The 25,272-nt window shown below is 41.1% G+C and overlaps 1 protein-coding gene across 6 annotated transcripts in view; it reads right to left on the reverse strand.

The window, feature by feature from the left end:
- The window catches only part of LOC140209874 (protein unc-13 homolog C-like), a 923,018-nt gene that overhangs the window by 408,920 nt on the left and 488,826 nt on the right, over positions 1-25,272 (reverse strand). For all 6 annotated transcript variants that reach the window (XM_072278476.1, XM_072278475.1, XM_072278477.1 and 3 more), the window contains 2 exons: positions 21,826-21,904; positions 9,197-9,268 (listed from right to left, as the gene is read on the reverse strand). In XM_072278476.1, coding sequence (XP_072134577.1) covers positions 9,197-9,268; positions 21,826-21,904 — 151 coding nt within the window. The remainder of the gene's footprint in view (positions 1-9,196; positions 9,269-21,825; positions 21,905-25,272) is intronic.

The following is a 25,272-nucleotide window of genomic DNA, read 5'->3' on the forward strand; positions in this document are numbered from 1 at the left end:
CCTATTTAGCCTCATCCTTGTCCGGGAAAGTGGATTACCATTTCAACACTGTAAAGGTGCAGTATTCATTTAGTATTTAGTTATTGCTTCCATCTGTGGTGTTGACATTTAAATGTCAGTTGAGAGTTTTAGTTAACGGCCCAGTTGCCAAGCATTTATTGTTTTTCTTTTCCTTTAAATTCTGCAACAATTCTCTTTGAAGTCAGTGAACCGTTGACCCACTTTAGTCTCCCTCTCCCTTCACCCGCCCCCCCCCCGCCCCCTGCCTGGGCCACGTCCGAACATTCTCCCAGGTAGCGGAGAAGTTACAGGTAGTGGAACCTGTATTGGAGAAGTAACTGAAGCAATGTGATAGATAATTTTTATTCAACAAGCCCAGTCTCAGCTGGAGGAACAGTAATCATCCCTCCCAGCAACAGTTTAGCAGCTCACCACAGACAACTAGAATCAGGTGGCTGCCATTTACACTCTCACAGCCACAGTCCATGAACTTAGAGGCAACAGCTAGTGTCAGCTGACAGTCATTGGCATTCATCAGCAGGATTTGGTCATGCCGATCCCACTCCAAGCATCTCACAGATCCTCATTTTCTACTACCCAAAAAACCTCAGCAACTAATGCCCTGACTTCCACATCTGGACCAGAACCAACTCCTGTGTCCATACCTGAACGGAGTATTCCTCCACCGGGCAGATAACTCTGGTTATCTCAAAGACTGCAGTAATTTCATTACCCAGTGCAAGCTGACTTTCCAAGCCCAGCCTGGTTGGCTTAATAATGATGCACATAAACTGGAATACATGGTAAGTCTCCTGCATGGACCTCCATTCAACCTTTGCAATGCTATACAGGAGCAATGTTTCCCTGCTGCCCAGTAATTTCAACATTTTGTTGCTGAGCTAAGAAGAACTTCTGATCTTCCAGTACAGAGTTAAGAGACTGCCCACTAACCTGTGCCAAGGTAGAAGGACAGTGAGAAACTATGCTGTAAAATTCCGCATGCTTGCAATGCAGACAGAATGGAATGAGATATCCCTTACCACTGCCTTCCAGTGAAGACTGAATGCAGCAGTTCAGCACAAGACTGCTGTTTGTGATGAGCAGGATAGTCTGGAAGACCTGATTAATCTGGCCATTCAAGTTGATAACCAGGTAACTGAGTGGCATAGGGAAAGAATGTCTTGAGTTTCCTACTCCTTGGATCATTGGATGTCTTCACCCTCTCCCTCATCTCCCAACAGAGGAGCCTATGCAAATGAGGCACATCTGCCTATCTCAGGATGAACGAGATCGGCACAGGAGAAGATATTCCTGCCTCTACTGTGGTGACTCAGGTCATTACTGAGTGTCATGTCCCAAGTATCCAGTAGGAAGGGGAATCCTGACGGGTCACCCTCAATTTTGATATAGTCCCAGTTTCTTGAGGGTCTCGGACCTATGAACTTCAAGCATTTATCATATCCAGGGCAGCCGGGAATCTCATGAACATCCTCTGGCTCAAAGATGAGGAGCTCCAACACAGAAATTGAGAGAAAAGGTCAACATCAAGGCTCTGGATGTTCAACCTTTGGACACTGGTTAGATCCACTTTTCCACTGAACCCCTCCAATTTGTGCTGGAAGGCAATCATTAGGAACAACTCTCCTTCTATCTGGTTGATTTGCCTGAACTGCCACTGGTGCTAGGTCTCCCTCAGTTATCCTGACATAACCTATGGCTTAATTGCTCCCTTAAAACATTCTAAGAGTGGGGACCGGTATGCCTGTCTGGGTCCAGGTCAAGCTCTGGTCCCTGAGTCCACTCCTGTGTCAGCTACTGATGTGGTCCTGTCTGGTATTCTGGCTGAATATGCTGACCTTCTTGAGGTTTTCAGTAAAAAGAAGGCCACCTCCCTGCCTCCACACTGGCCATATGACTGTGCCATTGACCTCTTACCTGGTACTAGTCCTCCCTGGGGCTAGTTCTTTTCCCTTTCTCATCCAGAAATGATAGCCATGGAGGCACTGGCCTTGGGGTTTATCAGTCTGTCAACCTCGCCAGCAGGGACAAAAATTACTTTTTGTAAGCAAAAAGGATGGCATGTTCCATCCGTGCATTGATGATTAGCCCCCAAATAATATTACTGTGAAGAACTGCTATTCCTCTGCTTCTTGCCCCTGCAATCAAACAAATCCAGGGAGCAATCATATTTTCCAAGAGATCTAAACAATAGTTATAATCTTGTTCATATCAGATAAGGGAACAAGTAGAAGACAACTTTCAACACCACTGCTGGCCATTATGAGTAGCTTATGATGCCCTTTGGTCTGGTCAATTGTTTCTCAGGCCCTGGTCAATGATATGCTCAGTTTATTTTTGTATATTTGGTCGACATTCTGATCTATTCCCTCCCTCACCAGGTATACGTCGAGCATTTCTGGAGAGTTCTCAGATAAACCCTCAAGAATAACCTGTCTGCGGGCCAGAGAGGTGAATTCTATAAAGCCCAAGTATTATTTTTGGGCTATATACTTACCCCTTCCAGCTTTCAAATAGACCCGAGTAAAGCTCAGCCTGTCACAGAGTGGCTCAAACCACCTATGGTCAAAGAGGTGTGGCATTTCATGGGGTTTGTGAATTTTTATCACTGCTTCATCCGAAATTTCAGCTCTAGCATGGTCCCCATAAATACACTCACCAGGAAACCTCAGCAGGATTCCATTGGACAAACGATGGAGACCAAGCATTCTTGGAACTAAATCAACACTTCACTATTGCTCTGGTGCTGGAACACCTAGCCTATCATCAAGTTGGATGCATGAGATGTTGGCAATGGGTTGTACTCTCTCAGTGTTCCTCTGCAGATAGACAGCTACACCATTGTGCCTTTCTTACCTGTCACTTCACTTTGGCTGAGATGTCAGGAATGAAGAACTTCTGGCTGTCAAGGAAGCACTGAAAGAATGGTGACAATGGCTGAAGGGAGCAGTGCATCCCTTTTAGTTTGGTCAGATCACAAAAACCTCTCCTACCTTCAGGATGCTAAAAACCTCAACTGCCATCAAGCATGTTGGGCTCTCTTCTTCACCTGGTTTAATTCCATCCTCACCTGTCATCCCAGCAGCAAGAATACCAAGGCTGATGCTCTCTCCCAGCAGTTTGATGGGTCTGAGGGCAATGCCAATCCAGAACCCCTCCTTCCTCGCTCGTGCATTACTGCCTCAGTGATTTGGGAAATAGAAGCAGAGGTGAGGGCCACGTATTAGTTGCATCCAGGCCCAACCTCCCAACTGGCTGCTTGTCCCTGCTATGGTTGCACTCCAGTGTGTTGGAACAGGGTCACGCTATCTGTCTGATTGATCATCTGGGAATTCATCAGACCTAGGAGTTTACCAAGAGTTTTGGTGGTCATCTGTGTCCCAGGATATCCACGACTTTGTGCTCAGAACCACAGGGTGCCTATGTGACATGTCCACTGCCATTGCTCCACTGCCCTGGTCAACCTCTTGGTGGATTTCATCACTGGTCTAGCCCTTCCCCGCCCCCCCCCCCCCCCCGTCTAATGAAAACACCACCATTTTGGCCATTGTGGATCGATTCTCCAAGGCTGTCCAATCCATTGCTCTCCCTAAACTCCCATTAGCTCATGACAGTGCCACCTTCATGGTTCAATATCTGTTCAGACTGCACAGCTTCCCTCAGGATATTTTATCTGATTGAGGACCACAATTCACATCCATTTTTGGAAGGCTTTCTATTCTCCTGTGGGAGCCATAGCCAGCCTTTCATCTGGTTTCCACCCCCAATCTAATGGCCAGGCTGAGAGAGTAGGAGACACTAGGAGATAACATCATGCTGTCTCTTCCAACCCCAATGTCCAGGAGCTCCCAATTGGTTTGGGCAGAATTTCCCACTATGACCTCCAGTCATTCTCCACTGGCATGTTTCCCAATGAATGCCAGAGGGATTCCAGCCACTTCCCTTCCCTGACCAAGAGATTGATATGGGAGTCCCTGCTGCTGTACAGTTGATCCAACCCTACAAGCATGTGTGGAGATGAGCCAGGACTTCTCTGCTGTGCATTCAGAAACAACGTGACCAGTAGGCTGATTGGCTCCCCTCACGGGTGTGACCTCTCAAGCCAGGAGAGAAAGTCTGGTTTGTATCGTGGGATCTTCCCCTAAAAGTCGAGAGCTGTGAGTTGGCCCTACATTACATGGGACCATTTGTAGTGGAAAAGTCTATCGAGATGGTCTTGCATAGATTGCAACAATGAAGATCCACTCAGTGTTCCATGTTTCCCAGCTCAAGCTGGTTACTGCCTCCCCCTAGCTTCAGTCACCCCACCTTCTCCTCCTCCTCGCTTGGTGGATGATTATCTGTTCTACACTGTGCAGCACCTCCTGGCATCTTGCCGGGTGCAGGTCAAGGTCCAGTACCTCATGGACTCATGGATTGTGAGGGGTATAGTTTAGAGGAACGATCTTGGATTCCAACTAATGACATCTTTGACAAATCTCTCATCCAGGACTTTGAGTATTTACAGTTCCTTGGCACCTCCGGAGCTATGGCTCAGTGGGGGGGGGGGGGGGGTGACCTCTCACAGTCATGGCCTCTGCTGTAGTATCTACATACACCCCGCAGGCGGGCTGCACAACAGTTCAACAACTACGCTTGTCAATACACATGTTCTAGCTAATTACTGTTTCATTGCGGTGTTATTTAACTCCGTTATTTTCGTTCTAGTCCTGTCGAGATATAACCAAAATCACAGCAACGATTACACTCACTGCATTCAATATTTAGTTATTTTTTCCATTTGTGGAGTTGGTTTTTAACTTTCAGTTTGATTGTTTTAGTTAATAGTCCAGTTGGCCTAGCATTTATTGTTTTTCTTTTCCTTTAAATTCTGCAACAGTACTCGTTAAAGTCAGTGAAGATTTAACCTGCTCAGTGGTCTCTGTCTCTCCACACTTGGGTCATATCTGAACATGTTGACATTTAGAACAGAGATGAGGAGGAATTTCTTTAGCTAGAATGGTGAATCTGTGGAATTCCTTGCCACAGATGGCTATGGAGGCCAAGGCATTGGGTATATTTAAAGCAGAAGTTAATAGATTCTTGATTAGTAAGGGTGTCAAAGATTATGGGGACAAGGCAAAGGAGGGGGTTGAGGGAGATAATAAATCAGCCATAATGGAATGGCAGAGCAGACTCGGTGGGCCAAATGATCCAATTCTGCTCCTATGTCTTATGATATTATGGTCTTCTTCTGGTCATATTTTGGCAATGGATTGAATAGGAAATGCCAATAATTGGGTGTGACTATTAAACGGATTATTAAGCACCTTTATCCGTGTAATGGGGTGCTAATGTTGTGAAATCTACTTAGCTTCAACAAATGCCCTCCCCCACTTTGTCTGTGGCTACAATTAACTTGCCTTCTCTCATCCTCACTTCTGATGAAGGGGCTTTGACCTGAAATATTAACTATTTATCCTTCCTGCCTTTTGGAAATCAGGTCATCTTTTACTCGCATAGCTATTCATAGTAACAGAAATTTTGACCAGGGGTACCCAAACACTTGCATGCCACTGTATGTCTAGTTTTGTCAATACACTTACTCATTGCAACATAAACGGAGCTATTCAACCTATGAAGGCCTTGTAGTCTCCAGTAAAGCAAACCCATCAGGCCCTTCCCTCCCTCCCTATATACCCTCTTCTCTCTCCCTTGAAGCAGCAGCACTACCACACTGCTTAACAGAGTCAGAAGGTGCAAGATAAAATAACAAGACCGATACCAGAGATAAGGGATTTAAGCCACATAGGTATATTGGAGAAAATGTTCCAGAATATACTGTACATACTGTGTTCTTACCCTCTAATGAACAAATCACAGTACGGTTCATTAAAGTGTTTATTTAATTTTAAATGATTTCAATATTTGATAACATTTGAATAAGCTGACAAATCAGCACAGCTTATCCTACCAAATCAATTTTATTTGCAACTCAAGAACATATTTTAAGCTCTCTTGTAATATGATCATCAATGAGAGGAATTCATATCCTTAGCATATTCATCAGTTGCTAAGGACTAGAACACTTGCTAATAGGAAGTTTAATCATCTTTAATAACACACATTAATGCTGGTGGAACTCCGCAGGTCAGGCAGGCAGCATTTGGAAAGCGGTGAAATCATCGGACAAAGTCAGCATGGATGTGTGAAGGGAAAATCGTGTCTGACGAATCTCGTGGAGTTTTTTGAGGATGTAACTAGTAGAGTGGATAGGGGAGAACCAGTGGATGTGGTATATTTGGATTTTCAAAAGGCTTTTGACAAGGTCCCACACAGGAGATTAGTGTGCAAACTTAAAGCACACGGTATTGGGGGTAAGGTATTGATGTGAATAGAGAATTGGTTAGCAGACAGGAAGCAAAGAGTGGGAGTAAACGGGAATGGCAGGCAGTGACTAGTGGGGTACCACAAGGCTCAGTGCTGGGACCCCAGTTGTTTACAATATATATTAATGACTTGGATGAGGGAATTAAATGCAGCATCTCCAAGTTTGCGGATGACACGAAGCTGGACGGCAGTGTTAGCTGTGAGGAGGATGCTAAGAGGATGCAGGGTGACTTGGATAGGTTGGGTGAGTGGGCAAATTCATGGCAGATGCAATTTAATGTGGATAAATGTGAAGTTATCCACTTTGGTGGCAAAAATAGGAAAACAGATTATTATCTGAATGGTGGCCGATTAGGAAAAGGGGAGGTGCAACGAGACCTGAGTGTCATTATACACCAGTCATTGAAAGTGGGCATGCAGGTACAGCAGGCGGTGAAAAAGGCGAATGGTATGCTGGCATTTATAGTGAGAGGATTCGAGTACAGGAGCAGGGAGGTACTACTGCAGTTGTACAAGGCCTTGGTGAGACCACACCTGGAGTATTGTGTGCAGTTTTGGTCCCCTAATCTGAGGAAAGACATCCTTGCCATAGAGGGAGTACAAAGAAGGTTCACCAGATTGATTCCTGGGATGGCAGGACTTTCATATGAAGAAAGACTGGATGAACTGGGCTTGTACTCGTTGGAATTTAGAAGATTGAGGGGGGATTTGATTGAAACGTATAAAATCCTAAAGGGATTGGACAGGCTAGATGCAGGAAGATAGTTCCCGATGTCGGGGAAGTCCAGAACGAGAGGTCACAGTTTGAGGATAAGGGGGAAGCCTTTTAGGACTGAGATTAGGAAAAACTTCTTCACACAGAGAGTGGTGAATCTGTGGAATTCTCTGCCACAGGAAACAGTTGAGGCCAGTTCATTGGCTATATTTAAGAGGGAGTTAGATGTGGCCCTTGTGGCTAGGGGGATCAGAGGGTATGGAGGGAAGGCTGGTGCAGGGTTCTGAGTTGGATGATCAGCCATGATCATAATAAATGGCGGTGCAGGCTCGAAGGGCCAAATGGCCTACTCCTGCACCTATTTTCTATGTTTTTTTCTATGTTTCTATCTCTGGAACTAAAGAAACAGTTGATGTTTTAGGTTGAGATCCTTCATCAGGACTGGAAAGGAAGGGAGGAAAAGCCAGAATAAGAAGGCGTGAGAGGGAGAAGAAACCAAGCTGGAAGGTGATTGGTGCAGCCTGGTGTGTGGGAGTGAGGTGTGAAGTAAGATGTTGGGAGGAGATAAGTGGAAAAGGCAAAGGCAGGAGAAGTAGTCATCTGATTTGAGAGGAAAGTGGATCATGGGAGAAAGGAAAGGAGTGGGGGCACCAGGGGAAGCTGTTTGACATGTGAGAAGGGGTAAGAGGCCAGGGCGGGAAAAAAAAGATGGAAAGGGGAGGAGAAAACATTACTAGAAGATGGATAAATCAATGTACATACCATCAGGTTGGAAGCTACCCAGACAGAAGATGAGGTGTTCTCCTGCAACCTGAGAGTGGCCTATTCATGGCAGAAGATGAAGCCATGGACTGAAATGTCGGAAAGGGAATGGGTATAGGAATTAAAATAATTGGCCACTGGGAAATTCCACTTCTTGTGAATAGAGTGAAGATGGTCCACAAAGTAGTCCCCCAATTTACGACACGTCTCACCAAAATAGAGGAGAACCATCGGATATGGTAGACAACCCCAACCAATTTGCACAGGAAGTGTTGCCTCACCTAGAAGGACTATTTGGGGCCCCGAATGGAGGTGAAGGAGGAATGAATGGGCTAGTGTAGCATTTTCATTGCTTGCAGGGATAAATGCCAAGAGGGAGATTAGTGGGGAGGGATGAATGAACAAGGAAATTATGGAACAAGCAATTTCTGTGGAAGGTAGAGAGTAGGGGCTGGTAAACATGTCTTTGGTTGTAGGGTCCCAGTGAAGATGGTGGAATTTGTGGAGAATGATGTGTTGGGTGCTGAGGCCCATGGGGTGATAAGTGATGACAAGAGGAACTCTATCCCTATTAAGGCAATGGGAAACTGGGTTCTGTATGGATTTCACAGAAACAGAGGAGACGCAGATGAGGGCAGTATCAATGCTGGATGAATGAAAACCCTGCTCCTTGAGGAAGGACAACATCACTGATGCCCTGGAAAGAAAAGCCTCATCCTAGGAACAGATTCAGCAGAGATGAAGGAACTGAGAAAAGGCTTTAGTCTTGAATAAACTCAAATAATGCCTTATATTGATTTACCATAATATCAGTTTTTCAAAATTAATATTTTCCTTTATTGACCATTCTTCAATGGGTGACCTTTGAATTGGTGGGTCAGACTTGAACTGATGCAACTGACATGCATATAAAATTTTAAAATAAATTAGTTTGAATCTACTTATTAGCGTAATTTTTGACTGTTAACAGTTCACTGTTTTATACTGACAATATCAGTGTCTACATTACAACCCCTGATTCAATGGGTAGGAAGATTGATTGAAATTGAAGCTTGAAAAAACCCATGAATGCTCAGGGAATACAAGTTTTCTACTGAAAGTCCTATTGTCATGAGTATCTTAATTTATTTATGTTTCTGTAACAAAAGGCATTTTGAATGGAAACATTTCATCTTTAACTCCTGAATATAACCAATTGGGTGTAACTGTGGAAAAACTACTCTGACTTGTAAGCAGTGCTTTCAAATGGTTTCCATTGACACCCATATTCTCACTGTATAAAAACTATTCATCAACTGAACAATTACAAAGCTGTTAAAGAAACACACTTACCAATTCTTGATCGTTTATCGAGGTTCTAGCAACCATGGCAAAAGATATACCTGCTTTTCTAGCAGCAAAGGTCTGTTGAGATGGGTTAAAATATTCACAGTAAGTGATGAGAAGGCATTACGTAATAGAAATTGCTGTAATAAGAAATACGTGAATTAAATGTTTTGAAATTTCAAACGAATTTCTGAAGGGAATTCTACTTGATGAAGCTACAAAAACTAGTTAACTTAAGTTAAAATATCTGTTGATTTTAATAATCGAATGAGGTTTTGCTTTTGGCTGGAAGTTGGGCCAGCCCACCACTAGGGTTTGGTGGCTATAGTTCAGGACTTGCTGGGTCTTCTATTTCTTTGTGATGTTGATTCAGTTGGGCTCAGAATTGTTCTTTGCTCTCCAGGAAAAGAAAACAAAAGAAAGCTATAGCAATAATCAAATGTCAATACATCAGACAAAACCCATAATTAAAACAGTGAGATGCTTGAACATGGCACAATCAGCAGTGAGATACTTGGAATACTGTGCAGAGAACCACAGGCACAGACCACTTGCCATGAAAAAATGTAGTGAACTGCAGAAGATCCTTGAATTGGAAGAAGGCAACTTTCAACTCAGGGATGAGTAAAACTGCATTAGAACAAAAATAATAATACTACTGTCAGCAAAAATACATTTTTAACAAAATTATTATTGAATTCAAATATTCGCATATTTCAAGGGCAATTTGGAATGGGACAACAAATTTATAATTTTGGCCTTGACAGAAAACATTCTGCATGTGAATCAAAAATGGTTCTTTTAATGAGTTACAGAACCTGAGATTATAAAAACAGCCCTAAAGTGTCCCATCTCTGACCCAAGTGTCAATAATGAAGCACACACAAAATTGGGGATGGAATAAGTAAATATCCTCAGATAAAACCAACAATACTTTTGGTACGTTATTTGCTAGATTGAAGAAATAGCAACAGAGAGGATTCAGATTCACAGGCACTTGAAAAGGTTATTGAAAAATAAATGCTCTGGATACCAGAACAACATGCAAATAAAGTTACTATTACTTATTCGGTAATTTAAGGTACCGTACATTTTGGGAAGTAGCTTAGAAATCATTTTTCCTAACATGTTGAGGGATTTACCTAAGACAGTCCTATCCTCTGTATAGTACTAGGCTTGCTAAACTTGCACAAGTCTATACCTTATCTTAAGGAAGCAGACTGGAAATACTAGTAAACTAGGAAGCTTTCATTTGAATATAAAACTTGAAATTACCGCAGACGATGCTAAAATAGAAAAACCAAACTGATACCTCTTCAGCAAAACATATAATCAGTTTGTTTAGAATATTTTAATTACTTGTCAAAATCTATCATATTTTACTTTGAACAAAATTAGACTAATTCTAATGTGTGTAATTGCAAACCATGGTTTGTCTGAAAATAAGCTTTGGAGGCTCAGTTAAAATAATTCTAGATTTCTATACAAGATACAGTGAAACCTTCAGTGGAAGTCTAGAGAACAGTGTAAAAATAATGTACTGCATTGAGGATAATTGAGTTTTATCCACAGTGGAATATTTATTTAAAAGTAAGATGTACTAAAAATAACAAATATAAACATAAAAATTATGTATTTAGAAGTAAAATAACTACTCCCATTTGCTATTTCCTTCTAGTCAATTTATACCTCTCGTCCAAACAGACTTCAGGAAAGCCTTTGAGAAGGTTCTGCATGGTAAGCTGGTCAGGAAGGTGAGATCATATGGAATCCAAGGTGAATTAGCAAACTGGATACAAAATGACAGTAAGCCTAGGTGAGCACGTGGGTGGCATGATTTGTAAGTTTGCAGATGACACTGAAATTGTTGATTTAGTGGACAGTAAAGAAGGTTGTCTATGTTATAACATGACTAGAATGTGAGTAAGGGATGCCAGATGGAATTTAATTCAGACAGGTGTGAAGTAATGTTTGTTGGGAAGTTAACCCAGGGCCGGAAATACAGAGTGAATGTCAGTGCTTTGGGGAACATTGTTAAACAGAGTATCCTTGAGGCTTAAGGGCATAGATCCTTAAATAATCGAACAAAGACAGACAAATTACATGGTTGCAGTCAACAATTGAGACACCAACTCTAAGAGATGGATGTCACATTGGTTAGGCAGTCCTTGAACATTTTGTGCCTTTCTGCTCACCACCTGATAGAAAGGACAAGATTAAAGTAGAGATGGTGCAGAAAAAAAAATCATGAAGATGTTTGCTGGATTGGAAAGCTTGACTTTCAACAGAGGTTAAACAGACTGGGTCTGTTTTCATTGGAGTGAAGGAGGCCAAGTGATGACATGACAATTAAATACAATTAAGAGAGGTATAGGTAGGGTGGATAACTAGTATCCACTTCCCATGGTAGCGGTGCCTAAAACTAAATTTAAAACTAGATAAAACCAATCGATAGGCACGATGGTCACCACAGACATGGTCAGATGAAGGGCTTGTATCTAATGCTATATTACTCTATGACTGTATAATATCAATTATCAAATCTTATGCCAATGAATTAAGAAAGGTAACTTTGAACTTGTCTAATTTAATTATAAGTACTCTGTGACTACTTAACGAATGAAATGTCAGTGTGGCCATGACTGCTATCCACCAGTTTCTCCTCTCTGAATTAGCTTTACTGCTTCAATGGCATTGGCAAGTTCTACCATTCTGTAACAACCCACAAATGTGTGTGAAGCAGTGACTTTGCCCCATTTTTGTTAATAGGGAGACCAACACATTAAATTGTGAATTGCACATATATCTGCTTGATGAAGGAGCTATTCCTTACTCATCTCGAAAATCCCTTTTTAATACCAAGTTACTGATAACCATAAGACCAAGAGACATAGGAGCAGAATTAAGCCACTCAACCCAGAGTCTGCTCTGCAATTTCCTCTGCAGCTGCCTGTGGCAACAATTCCACAGATTCACCATACTCTGACAAAGAAATTCCTCTTCATCTCCAACTTAAAGGGACACCTTTCTATTCTGAGGCTGCGCCCTCTGATCCTAAACTCCCCCACTATGGGAAACATTGTCTCTACATCCACTCTATCCAGCCTTTAAACATTCAATAGGTTCCAATGATATCTCCATCCCCCATCTTATTCTTCCAAATTCCAGAGCCATCAAACACTCCTCATATGATAAACCTTTCATTCCCAGAATCATACTCGTGAACCTCCTTTGAATCCTCTCCAAAGTTAACACATCCTTTCTTAGAACTGCTCACAATACTACATATGAAGCTTCACCTGTGTTTACAAAGCCTCAGCATTACATCCTTGCTTTTACATTCTATTCCTCTTGAAATGAATGCTAACATTACATTTACCCTCCTCACCACTGACTCAACCTACAAGTTAACCTTTAGGGAATCCTGCAGGAGGACATCTAAGTCTTTTTGCACCTCAGATTTTTGAATTTTCTTCCCATTTAGAAAAAAGGTCTATGCTCTTATTCCTTCTACGAAAATGCATGACCACACACTTCTCGACACTGTATTCCACCTACACTTCTTTCCCTATTCTCCTAATCTGTCCAAATCCTTCTGCAGCCTCACTGCTTCCTTAACACAGTCCCTCCACCTATTTTAGAATTGCCTGCAAACTTTGCCACAAACCCATCATTTCTGTCACCCAAATCATTGATATATAACATAAAAAGAAGTGGTTCCAACTCTGACCTCTGCAAAACACCACTAGTCATCGGCAGCTAACCAGAAAATGTTCCCTTTACTCCCACACTTTGCCTCCTGCCAATCAGCCAATGCTCTATCCATGCTTCTATTTTTCCTGTAATGCCTCGGGCTCTTATCCTGTTAAGCAGCTTCATGTGTGGCATCATGACAATGAAGAGCAAGCAATAATAGTTATATATTGCTAAATATTAAATTCTGTTTGACTGGGCTAAGTTTACATTGTTTTCTATTTAATTCATCGGTACTACTCCTTCTGCTGCAGAATGTTACAAAATAGACATGATTTATATATTTGGAAAGCACATACCATCGCCTGTTTAATCCAGGTAGCATGGAAGGAAAATAAATTACCTGTTAATTTCACTATTTGCAGTTGTAAAAAGAAATAAATGTTTCAATGATTGTTTAAAGCAGATGTAACAGCCACACTGATAAATTGCAATAAGGTTAACATCTAAATGGGTTTCTATGTCAGTGTCATTAAGTGATCAGTGCATTGAACTATTCTGCAGACTTCAGAAATTCACTTATACACTCTTCATAAACAATACTTAATTTCTATTAGACTAGCTAGAGATACAAACTAAAGAGCAAGATGATCATTAACAGCTTCACACACCCTCTAGTAGCTAGTTATTGAAAGACAGGCTAAAATGTGGAGATAGATCTCATTTCAGAAAAGGCTATTTATACAAGGATAAAATGGTGGGGTGGGGGACAAAATTCACAGGTCACTTCATCGGATAACTGAAGCTCATCCCTGGATCATAAAGCTCAATGAGTCCCGTTCCTCCATTGTAATAATGAAGTAAGCATAGTGCTGCGCCATAATTATAATACTTGTAGTCCCGGCCAATGCTAACCCCTGGCTAGGCATTCCAGCAGGGCCAAAACTGGGTAGTAATACCATTTAAGACTAAACTATACTATAATGGAGGAAAGGTGTACTGTGGTTGGAGCAGTGGGTGGCAGATATTCTGCAAAATTAATCTGATCTGGGAAACAATAAGGAATGGTATAAAACAAGTGTTCCATGATCTTCAGAGACCGGACTAGAGGCTTTTGTGGAAAGTTGAGAAGTAAAAGACCTATTCTACTCATTGAAGGGACCATATGGCGCACCAGATACCCACCCAAAACACGCACGGATACATGAGCTGTGCTCAGTTTACTGCTGTGTCAGAATTGACCACCTACACTGTGGCTGTAGACTGCAGTAGTGAAGAGGCTGCAAGAGTATTAGAAATATCCAGTAATCCCTCATCCGGTGGGTTTCTGTTATTGTCAAGATGCCATTCAAGGAGTTGGCAGAGGTTTCATGGAGCAACAACCTGCTGTAAAATATGGGCCAGCATTTGTTCTCCCACTGCTGTGCATTCTGTTGCCTCTCAGGTAGCCTACGGTGCTGCTGCTGCCAAGACAGAGATGGTACAGACTCCAGCTCGGCCTTCCAATGTCATCTAAATTCTCTTTACTGAAGTTATATTGCATGATAGCACTCAAGCCAGCACAGGAAGGATGACACTGTCTTGCATTTGAACTGTGGCAACTTCAGTTACAAATCTAGGTTTGATTATGGGAACTTTTGCTCTGTGAACAATAAGTTCCTGTTTATCGTCATCTGATTGTACATACTGTATATACAACCAAACAAAACAATGTTTCCCGGCACACCCACAATACATATATCATACACAGCACATAAAACAAAATATTACCACAAATAAATTAATAAAATATAATTCAAAATGCATGTAGTGCTGTTGGCCATAAAGGAATTAAAATATGCAAAAAAAACATTGAATTCAAATGAGTCAAGACAAGCGGAAGTAAGCAAACTAATTGTCTTTGTTCTTACTATTTGCTTGAAGGAATGGAAGCTACCATTCTGTGAAGCTGCTCTGTAACCTCCATTTTGTGAGCTATCTTGTGAACTGTTGTGAACTCAGTAAGCGTTGTGTCAAATAACTTTAAAGCTCACACAGTGATACTCTTGATAATCTGCTGAATTTGCAATAATTTCCAAAAAATTATCTGTGAGGTGTATTTTAGTGCGATAGAACATGCAGGCTTATGAGTAGTGAAGTCCGTGTCTGACCTGAATAATTTGAGCCTAGTTACTGGCTGATTCAGAACAAAGTTCAAATTACAAGTGGTCACTTGCAGAAGGGCAATATATTGGTGCTGTCTTGGACTACATCCAGTGGGAATCTGACACAGGTCATTCAATGAGATTGAAACATAACATTTGAACTGACAAGGAAAGGTTATAAAGACGAGGTCTCCAAATGCGAAGTGACAAGTACTCCCAAGTCTAAGTATTGCAAGGAAGAACTCTATGCCAGGGGCTGGGAGAAAAAGGATCAATCATCTGGCCAATGGGAGATCCCCTATGTCAATGTAATAAATTGGGTAAGTGCTCTGACTGAGTATTGGTACAGACGGAACAGAATCAGAATCAGAATCTGGCATATAACATGAAATTTGTTAACTTAGCAGCAGCAGTTCAATCAATGCAATACATAGTCTAGCAGAGAGAGAAAATAATAATAATAAATAAAATAAAACATAATAAACAAACAAACAAGTAAATCAATTACATGTATTGAATAGATTTTTTTAGAAGTGCAAAAACAGAAATACTGTATATTACAAAAAAGTGAGGTAGTGTCCAAAGCTCCACACATCAAAGTTGTTGGTGAACGCAGCAGGCCAGGCAGCATCTGTAGGAAGAGGTCCTACAGATGCTGCCTGGCCTGCTGCGTTCACCAGCAACTTTGATGTGTGTTGCTTGAATTTCCAGCATCTGCAGAATTCCTGTAGTTAGTGTCCAAAGCTCAATGTCCACTTAGAAATCGGGTGGCAGAGGGGAAGAAGCTGTTCCTGAATCGCTGAGTGTGTGCCTTCAGGCTTCTGTACCTCCTAGTAGAATTGATGTTTTAAGTGTTGGCCTGTGATCAACATAGTTATGTTGATGGTTTTGCAAAGACAATAAAGTGCTAGCTTTGATTAATTAGGAGTTGTGTAGTGAATTATCTTATCTAGATTAGGTAATAAAATGCAACAGTGTGCAGTGCAGGTAAACAGTGAACAGTACAATAAACAGCCCACTGTCCTGGCATCTAAACCTCAGTGGTGGCAAGGTATTCATTAGTGTCACAGTCAGGGGAAAGAAGCTGTTATCCAGTCTGGCAATACTAGTCTTGATGCTCCTGCACCTTCTTCCTGATGGTAGTGGGTTAAAGAAATTTTGGGATAGGGAGTAGGGATCCTCATCAATGCTTCAGGGCCTTCATATACAATACTCCTGGTAAATATCACAAATAGGGAGCACAGAAACCCCAGCACACCTCTTGGCAGGTTTTACTGTCCTCTGTAGGGTCTTGCAATTTGATGCCTAGCAGGTTCCGTACCACACAATCAAACAGCCAGACTGGACGCTCTCGCGACAGTACTCCTGTAGAAAGTTGTAAGAATTCGGGCGGGGAGCCTTGCATGCTTCAATCTCCTCAGAAAGTATAGACGCTGTTGTGCCTTTTTGACTAATGGGAAGGTGTTGTAGGTCCAGATTAGAGCGTACATTATGCGCATAACAAAGAACTTTGTGCCCTTCACTCTCTCCATGGCAGAGCCTTCCTGAAGTCCACAATTTTCTCTTTTGTCTTGTCCCCATTGAGACTCAGGTTGTTGTTCCCACACCATTTGACAAGCCTCTCCACCCCCTCTCTGTATGCCAACTCATCATTGTTGCTGATGAGGCCAACCACTGTTGTATCATTAGCGAACTTGATGAATCAGTTAAAAGATGTGATGGCCAGAAAGGGGGAGCTGATTGTGTTGAAGAAATGGTGCTCAGGTGATTTTGTTTTCACTCTCATGGTATAAGTCCGTGTCATTGATAAGTCATGTATAAGTCAGGGAAGGTCTGTTGTCTCACCATCACATACTGTAGTCATGCAGCACACAGAAGGGCACCCCATATTACTCTCCTAAACAGAGTTTGGCCAGCCAAATACTTTTAACACTTGGTGATCTGTTTCCTCACATTAAATCTGACAGCAAAGCTTCCTTTCGTATGCAGAATGCCCGGGGTGCATGGTGGCTGTTCAAAGAGTTCTCAGCCAGCTGACCAAAGTATTTCTCTGCCCAGTCAGTAAACATCCACTGGTTTGCCACAGTGGTTTGATGCAGATTGTACAACAGACTGCTGTAGAACTAAGATATGATTGCAGCCGGGACTGGCATGATTCATTACCTTTGCTAAAATACCAAATAAGGTTTCACAGATATGTTGGTGTGAGATAATATGCACACAGCCAAGGTGGAAGCTTACAACCTAGCAATATCACACGTGCTCTCTGTTTGTGGGTTCATCCCATGACAAACATGAAATCCATTTGCAAGAGGAGGCCAGCAAGCTGTGAAGAGTTGTATATACGTATCTCAGGTTCCAGGTGCAAGAATACACGTGTAAACATTTAGTACTCCAGTCACCCTGGCAACCACAACAAAGAACACAGTGATTGTTGTGGATAGACTGCAGCATATTGCTTATGAATGCACTAATTGTTCCTTACTGAGTTCAATAGAAGTATGAATCTGTCCTGATACAAAGTCTTGGCATGAAATGTTGATTACCCCTTTGTCTCCCCATAATCCATAGACTTCTTCCAGTAAATTGTTTTTTGTTCTAGATTCTAGCATCTGAGTCTTTTCTATATTCAGGGAAGGTATTGCTTCCTGAGGGGTAGAGGGAGAGTTTTGTTCAGATCTTCGTTGTTTCAACTTGGTTCTGATGTGAATGCCCTACCATTCTGCTTTACAAGAATTGTTTATGATGTATCCACATCTGAAAGTAACACCTGCAGTGGTACTAGAAAGTTTGTGAACCCTGTAGAAGTTCCTCTATTTCTGCATAAATATGGCCTAAAATGTGATCAGACCTTTACGTAAGTCCTAAAACTAAAGAAACCCCAATTTAAAAATTAACACGAAAAACATTATACTTGTTAATTTATCTATTGAGTAAAAAGATGCATTATTATATGTATTTGCTGGAAAAAGAATGTGAACCTTTGCTTTCAATTACTGTTAACTGTTAATCAGTCCTGCACATCAGCTTGGAGGAATTTTAGGTCATTCCTCCTTATAAAACTGCTTCAATTCTGGGATGTTGGTGGGCTTCCTTGCATGAGCTGGTTGTTTCAGGTCCTTCCACATCATTTCTATAGAATTAAGGTCGGAACTTTGACTTGGCTGTTACAAAACACAAATTTTCTTCTTTTTAAACAGCTCTGCTGTTGAGTTACTCTTATGTTTCTGATCATTATCTTGTTGCGTCATCCAACTTCTATTAAGCTTCAGGTGACGGACTGCTACCCTGACCTTCTGTAAAATGTCTTAATACAATTTCTAATTCATTATTCCCTCAACAATTGCAAGCCGTCCAGACCCTGAGGCAGCAAAGCACCCAAATCATAATGCTTCTTCCACCATGCTTCACAGCTGGGATGAGGTTTCGGTGTTGGTGTGCAGTGCCCTTTTTCCTCCAACCATAGCAATGTGCATTTCTGTCAAGAAGTTTAACTTTTGCCTCATCTGTCCACAGAACATTGTCCCAGAAGCATTGTAGAACATCCAAGTGGTCTTTTGCAAACTGGAGATGTGCAACAATGTTTTCTTTTGGAGAGTAGCAGTTTCCTCTATATTGTCCTTCCGTGAAAACCACCCTTGTTCAGTTTTTCTTATAATGGACACATGAAAAGAGGCTTAGCAAGTTTGAGATATTTCTGCAGGTCTTGTACTGTTACTCTTGGTTTTTTTATCACCTCCTTCAACATTGCACATTAAGCTCTTAGTGCGATCTTTGCAGGGTGCCCACTCCTAGGAGAGTAGCAACAGTACTGAGTTTCCTCCATTTGTAGACAATTTCTCTTACTGTGGACTCATGAACACTCAGGTCTTTAGAAATGCTTTTGTTAGCTGTTTTCAGCTTCATGCATCTCTACAATTCTTCTTCTAAGATCCTCTGAAAGTTGTTTTGATTGAGGCATGGTGCACATAAACAGATCTTTCTTGAGAATAGCAGGCTCTGTCAGTAACCTGACTTTGTGTGTCTTTTTTTTAATAGGGCAGGGCACCTGTACAACGCACATCTCCAATCTCTTCTCATTGATTGGAACACCTGATCCTAAATAGCTTTTGTAGAAGGCATTACTACAGAGGTTCACATTCTTTTTCCAACAAATACATGTAATATGGGATCATTTTTCTCAATAAATAAATGAACAAGTATAATTTTTTGTGTTATTTATTTAATTGGGTTCTCTTTATCTACAAACCCCATTTCCATAAAAGTTGGGATATTTTCCAAAATGCAATAAAAACAAAAATCTGTGATATGTTAATTCACGTGAACCTTTATTTAACTGACAAAAGTACAAAGAAAAGATTTTCAATAGTTTTACTGACCAACTTAATTGTATTTTGTAAACATACACAAATTTAGAATTTGATGGCTGCAACACACTCAACAAAAGTTGGGACAGAGTTAAAATAAGATTGAAAAGTGCAGAGTATTCAAGTAACACTGATTTGGAAGACTCCACATTAAGCAGGCTAATTGGTAGCAGGTGAGGTATCATGACTGGGTAGAAAAGTAGCGTCCATCAAAGGTTCAGTCTTTGCAAGCAAGGATGGGTCGTGGCTCACCCCTTTGTGCCAAAATTCGTGAGAGGATTGTTAGTCAGTTCAAAAGGAACATTTCTCAATGCAAGATTGCAGAGAATTTAGGTCTTTCAACATCTACAGTACATAATATTGTGAAAAGATTCAGAGAATTCAGAGACACCTCAGTGCGTAAAGGGCAAGGTCAGAAACCACTGTTGAATGCGCGTGATCTTCGAGCCCTCAGGCGGCACTGCCTAAGAAACCATCATGCTATTGTGACAATTATAGCCACCTGGGCTCAGGAGTACTTCGGAAAACTATTGTCACTCAACACAGTCCGTTGCTGCATCCAGAAATGCAGCTTGAAACTGTATTACGCAAGGAGGAAGCCATACATCAACTCTATGCAGAAACGCCGGCAAGTTCCCTGGGCCCGAGCTCATCTCAGATGGACCGAAAGACTGTGGAACTGTGTGCTGTGGTCAGATGAGTCCACATTTCAGCTAGTTTTCTGAAAAAATGGGTGTCGAGTTCTCTGTGCCAAAGATGAAAATGACCATCCAGATTGTTATCAGCGAAAGGTGCAAAACCCAGCATCTGTGATGGTATGGGGGTGCATCAGTGCCCACGGCATGGGTGAGTTGCATGTATGTGAAGGTACCATTGACTCTGAGGTGTATATTAGGATTTTAGAGAGACACATGTTGCCATCAAGGCGATGTCTCTTCCCAGGACGTCCATGCTTATTTCAGCAGGACAATGCCAGACCACATTCTGCACGGTCTACAACAGCAGGCCTTTGTAGACACAGAGTGCGTGTGCTTGACTGGCCTGCTGCCAGTCCAGATCTATCTCCTATTGAAAATGTATGGCGCATCATGAAGAGGAGAATCAGACAACGGAGACCACGGACTGTTGAGCAGCTGAAGTCTTATATTAAGCAAGAATGGACAAAATTTCCAATTGCAAATCTACTACAATTAGTATCCTCAGTTCCAAAACGATTAAAAAGTGTTATTAAAAGGAAAGGTGATGTCACACAATGGTAAACATGCCTCTGTCCCAACTTTTGTTGAGTGTGCTGCAGCCATCAAATTCTAAATTTGTGTACGTTTACAAAATACAATTAAGTTGGTCAGTAAAACTATTGAAAATCTTTTCTTTGTACTTTTGTCAGTTAAATAAAGGTTCACGTGAATTAACATATCACAGATTTTTGTCTTTATTGCATTTTGGAAAATATCCCAACTTTTCTGGAAATGGAGTTTGTAGTTTTAGGACTTGCACGAAAATTTGATCACATTTTAGGTCATATTTATACTTTATAGTCGCCAAACAATTGATACAATCACCACAGCGATATTTGATTCTGCGCTTCCCCCTCCCTGGATTACAAATATTAAATACTAAAAACAGTAAAAATTAGTAAATATTAAAAATTTAAATTATAAATTATAAATAGAAAATAGAAAAATGGAAAGTGAGGTAGTGCAAAAAAACCAAGAGGCAGGTCCGGATATTTGGAGGGTACGGCCCAGATCCGGGTCAGGATCCGTTCAGCAGTCTTATCACAGTTGGAAAGAAGCTATGCAGAAATAGAAAAAATTCTAAAGGGTTTACAAACTTTCTAGCACCAGTGTTAACACAGAAACCTGTGCAAAAGGTCCTTCAGCACCAGCCTTGTTACTTTCTTGCTGTGAACCTTTGCAATTTCAAGCAACTGCAACAAGCCACTACTAGAAGAAATCAACTTGCAACCAATTTGCAATCAGTGAAAGATTTGGTTTCAGTCACACTGTAGGAGACCTTTCTCTTGCTTACTTTGTGTTTGCTGTAACATCAAGCTCCAAAGTGGCTCTGTTGCATTTCAACCTGACTGATTTTGCAATCTGTTTCTCTGCGTAGGTCTGGTGGGCACTAGCTGTGCACACAGCAAACCCATCATTAATATGGTATCAGCTACAAATGGCTACACAAACCTCAACAAGTATTCAGGCCATGACCTGGAGCTCAGAGAGTTTCACAGAATTCAGTACAGGATAACTGAATCAAACAATATGCTGCTCACAACTAAAGGTAGGAAGTAAGTCTGAACTTCAAATGTAACATCCTCCCTTAGAATGAAGTGTAACACCCTCTCTTTCATCTCAGAGGCATGACCTCTCCAGAATAAAGCACGATTTTCAAAGAAAAGCAAACTATAACTCAAATTGTGACTCACCACATCTCGAACAATAGGCATCGTCTTCTTCCGCCGTAGATCTGGCATGCTGTCAATGCCGTACAGCACACTTCCAACCCTAAGAATGTCAATATGGTTTATTAATGCACTTTAAAGAGTGGTATTGACATGTGTTTGCAAAATTTAATGGAATTACATTATATCATCATATTTTTATAGCTTTGTAAATATTGCTTATTTGTGTCTCACGCATAGAGTCACAGAGTTACATAGAACAGAATAAGGTCCTTTTGGCCTACTTTGTCCATGCCAAGCATGACATCTGTATTTGGATAATTTTCAAATTCCTTCCTTTCCACGTATCTGATGAAATGTTTTTTAAGTGTTGCAAATGTACCCAACCTCTGCTGCCTCCTCTAGGAAATTGTTCCATATAACCATGATCTTCTGTATCAAAAACATGATTTCAGATCTTCTTTAAATTTCTTCCTTCTTACCTTAAGTCATTGTCCTTGAAAATTAGACTTGCTTGTCCTGAGAGATAAAAAAACTCGGCCTGCTTTATCTGTGTCTCCCCTAATTTTATAAACTTCTATAGGTCATCTTACTAACTCCCAGTGATAACAATTCAGACTATCTAATCTCTCTGGTACCCAAGGCCCTCAATTTTATAAGGCCATAAGACATAAGAGCAGAATTAAGCCACTTGGCCCATTGAGTCTGCTTCATGATTCTATAAGAGGTGGTTTATTTTCCCTCTCAACCCCATTCATTCTCCGGCCTTCAGGCAACATAAATTTCTGCAACATTCGGACAAGGCTCCTTTGCACTCTTTCTAATGTTATCACATCCTTCCTGTTGTATGCTAACTAGATGGATAATATCCTCCAGATCTGTTCTAACCAAAGTTTTGTACAGCTGCAACATGATACACAACTCTTATTCGCAATACCCCAGCCTATGAAGGCAAGCCATCTTCACTATTCTATCTACTATTTGCAGGGAACAATCAACTTGCACACCAAAGCCTCCCCATACATTAACACTGCTCAGGTCCCTGACACTATAAATGCCCTGAATAACACACAAAATATTTGAGGAACCTAGCAGATCAGGCAGCACCTAAGGAATAATGAGTTGACGTATATGTCCTGCCAACATCTGACAATCCGCTCTTGTTTGGATTATATTCCATCTGCCACTGCTCCGATTGTACTGGCCAGCAATTCCACACAAAAGTGACAGCAGCTCCGAAGATCTGGTCTGCTCTGCTGTTGCACTCTGCTTTGATTCCAGCAACAACTCCAAAATCTATGAACTAAAGTGTCAAACACACTTTGCACTTGGTCTCTCACTCTACACCAACCATAACTACATAGCCCCATTCATCTAACTAAAGGTAGACAAAGGCCAATGGCTTGCTTGAATTTTAATCAATATTAATATATTACTAACTCTATCAATTGCTATTAGTATTACTTTTAGAAATCATTTATGTTTATTTCAACTTAATTTCTCTTAAATCATGACAAACACTAGAACTAAAGGAAAAGGCTTTCTGAGAGGGAAAGATATGTTTCTGTCACTATTCACAATCGTGGAAGAGCCACAGCACTGAGGCTCGCTAGGCATTGCAACTCCCACAAAAATTAAATACTAAGCATGGGTAAAAATGTTTCCCTTGTCTACAAAATTTCTTTCATTGGGGGTTGCTGTATTTTTTAACAGGGTGGGCATCCACGAATGCCATTCACAAATTATCTAAAAACTTCATACGCAGAAGATTCTCAACATCTCATACTCACCACATCAGTCAGAATCTGTAAAGAAGAGGCTTAATGTTTCAGATAATTCTCCTTTGCTCCCTGCATCAAGGCTACCTGATCTATTGAGCATTCTCAGCATTTTTTATTTCATTTCAGATTTACAACATCTACAGCATTTTGTGTGAAGCTTGTAAAAAAAATAAGAATTTAACCCATTTGTCTACATCTTGACAATCTTCATTTATTTTTTATACATTTTTATTGTTATGTACAAAAATTTTTAATAGATTGCACTGTACTACCACCACAAAACAACAAATTTCGTGACATAGGTCAGTGATAATAAAGCTGATTCTGATTATGCTGGTTCCTGATGACGCAATATAGTCCAAGTGTTGAAATATCTGAACTTGATGTCAGAATAATTTAAAATGGTCTCAAGGACCAGATGAAATCCATGGTGGAAAACATCACTACTTTCCAGCTACAGTGACTCACACCACACACAAAAGTAAATTCCTCCAATGGTTCTCAGGAAATATAAATTAAGATTAAGCATTATTGCTGTACCAATGAAGTATAAGTAAACATTACTCGCATCTATTTTATCCTCTGATTTATCAAAAGATAAATCAAATAGAGATGGTTTTCAAAACTTTGTTTTATATATAGTCATGGAGTCATAGAGCATGACAGTACAGAACAGGCCCTTTGGCTCATCTAGTCCATGCTGTCTTCACTCAACCCTGGAATATCTGCACAGCAAAGATGCACACATCAAGATGCTCTTTATCAACTACAGCTCAGCATTCAATACCACCATCCCCTCAAAACTGATCAACAATCTTTAAGACTGATGCCTCTATACCACCTTGTGTTATTGGATCCTCAATTTCCTCACATGCAGACCACAGTCAGTTCAGATTGGCAACAACTTCTCCACAATCTCCATCAGCACAGGTGCACTACATCATTGCATGCTTAACCCCCTCTTCGACTTGCTTTACTTTTCTGATGTGTTGCTAAGCACAGCTCCAATGCCATATTCAAGTTTGCTGACAACATCATTGTTGTAGGCCGAACCAAAGAGGCTGATGAATCAGCATATTGGAGGGAGACTGAAAATCTGGCTGAGTGGTGCCATAACAACATCTAATGTTAGCAACACCAAGGAGTTGATTATTGACTTAAAGAGGAGGAAACCAGAGGTTCTTGAGCCAGTCTTCATTGGAGGATCAGAGGTGGAGAGGGTCAGCAACTTTAAATTCCTCAGTGTTTTTATTTCAGAGGACCTGCTCTGAACCCAGCACATTAAGTGCAATTACGCAGGAAGCAAGCAGCACCTCTACTTTCTTAGGAGTATATGGAGGTTCAACATAACGTCTAAAACTTTGACAAACTTCTATAAATGTGTGGTGGAGCGTATATTGACTGACTGCATCATAGCCTTTTATGGAAAATCCTACAAAAAGCAGTGGATACAAGCCCAGTTCATCATGGGTAATGCCTTCTCCACCACTGAGCATCTCTTCATGAACCAATGTTGCAGGAAAGCAGCATCCATCATCAGGAACCCCACCACCCAGGGCATACACCCTTCTCACTGCTGCCATCAGGAAGAGGGCACAGGAGCGTTAGGACTCACATCACCAGATTCAGGAACAGTTATTACCCCTCAACATCAGGCTCCTGAATCAAAGGGGATAACTTCACTCGACTT

Source organism: Mobula birostris, chromosome 14 (assembly GCF_030028105.1).
Source record: "Mobula birostris isolate sMobBir1 chromosome 14, sMobBir1.hap1, whole genome shotgun sequence".
Taxonomy (NCBI): Eukaryota; Metazoa; Chordata; class Chondrichthyes; order Myliobatiformes; family Myliobatidae; genus Mobula; species Mobula birostris.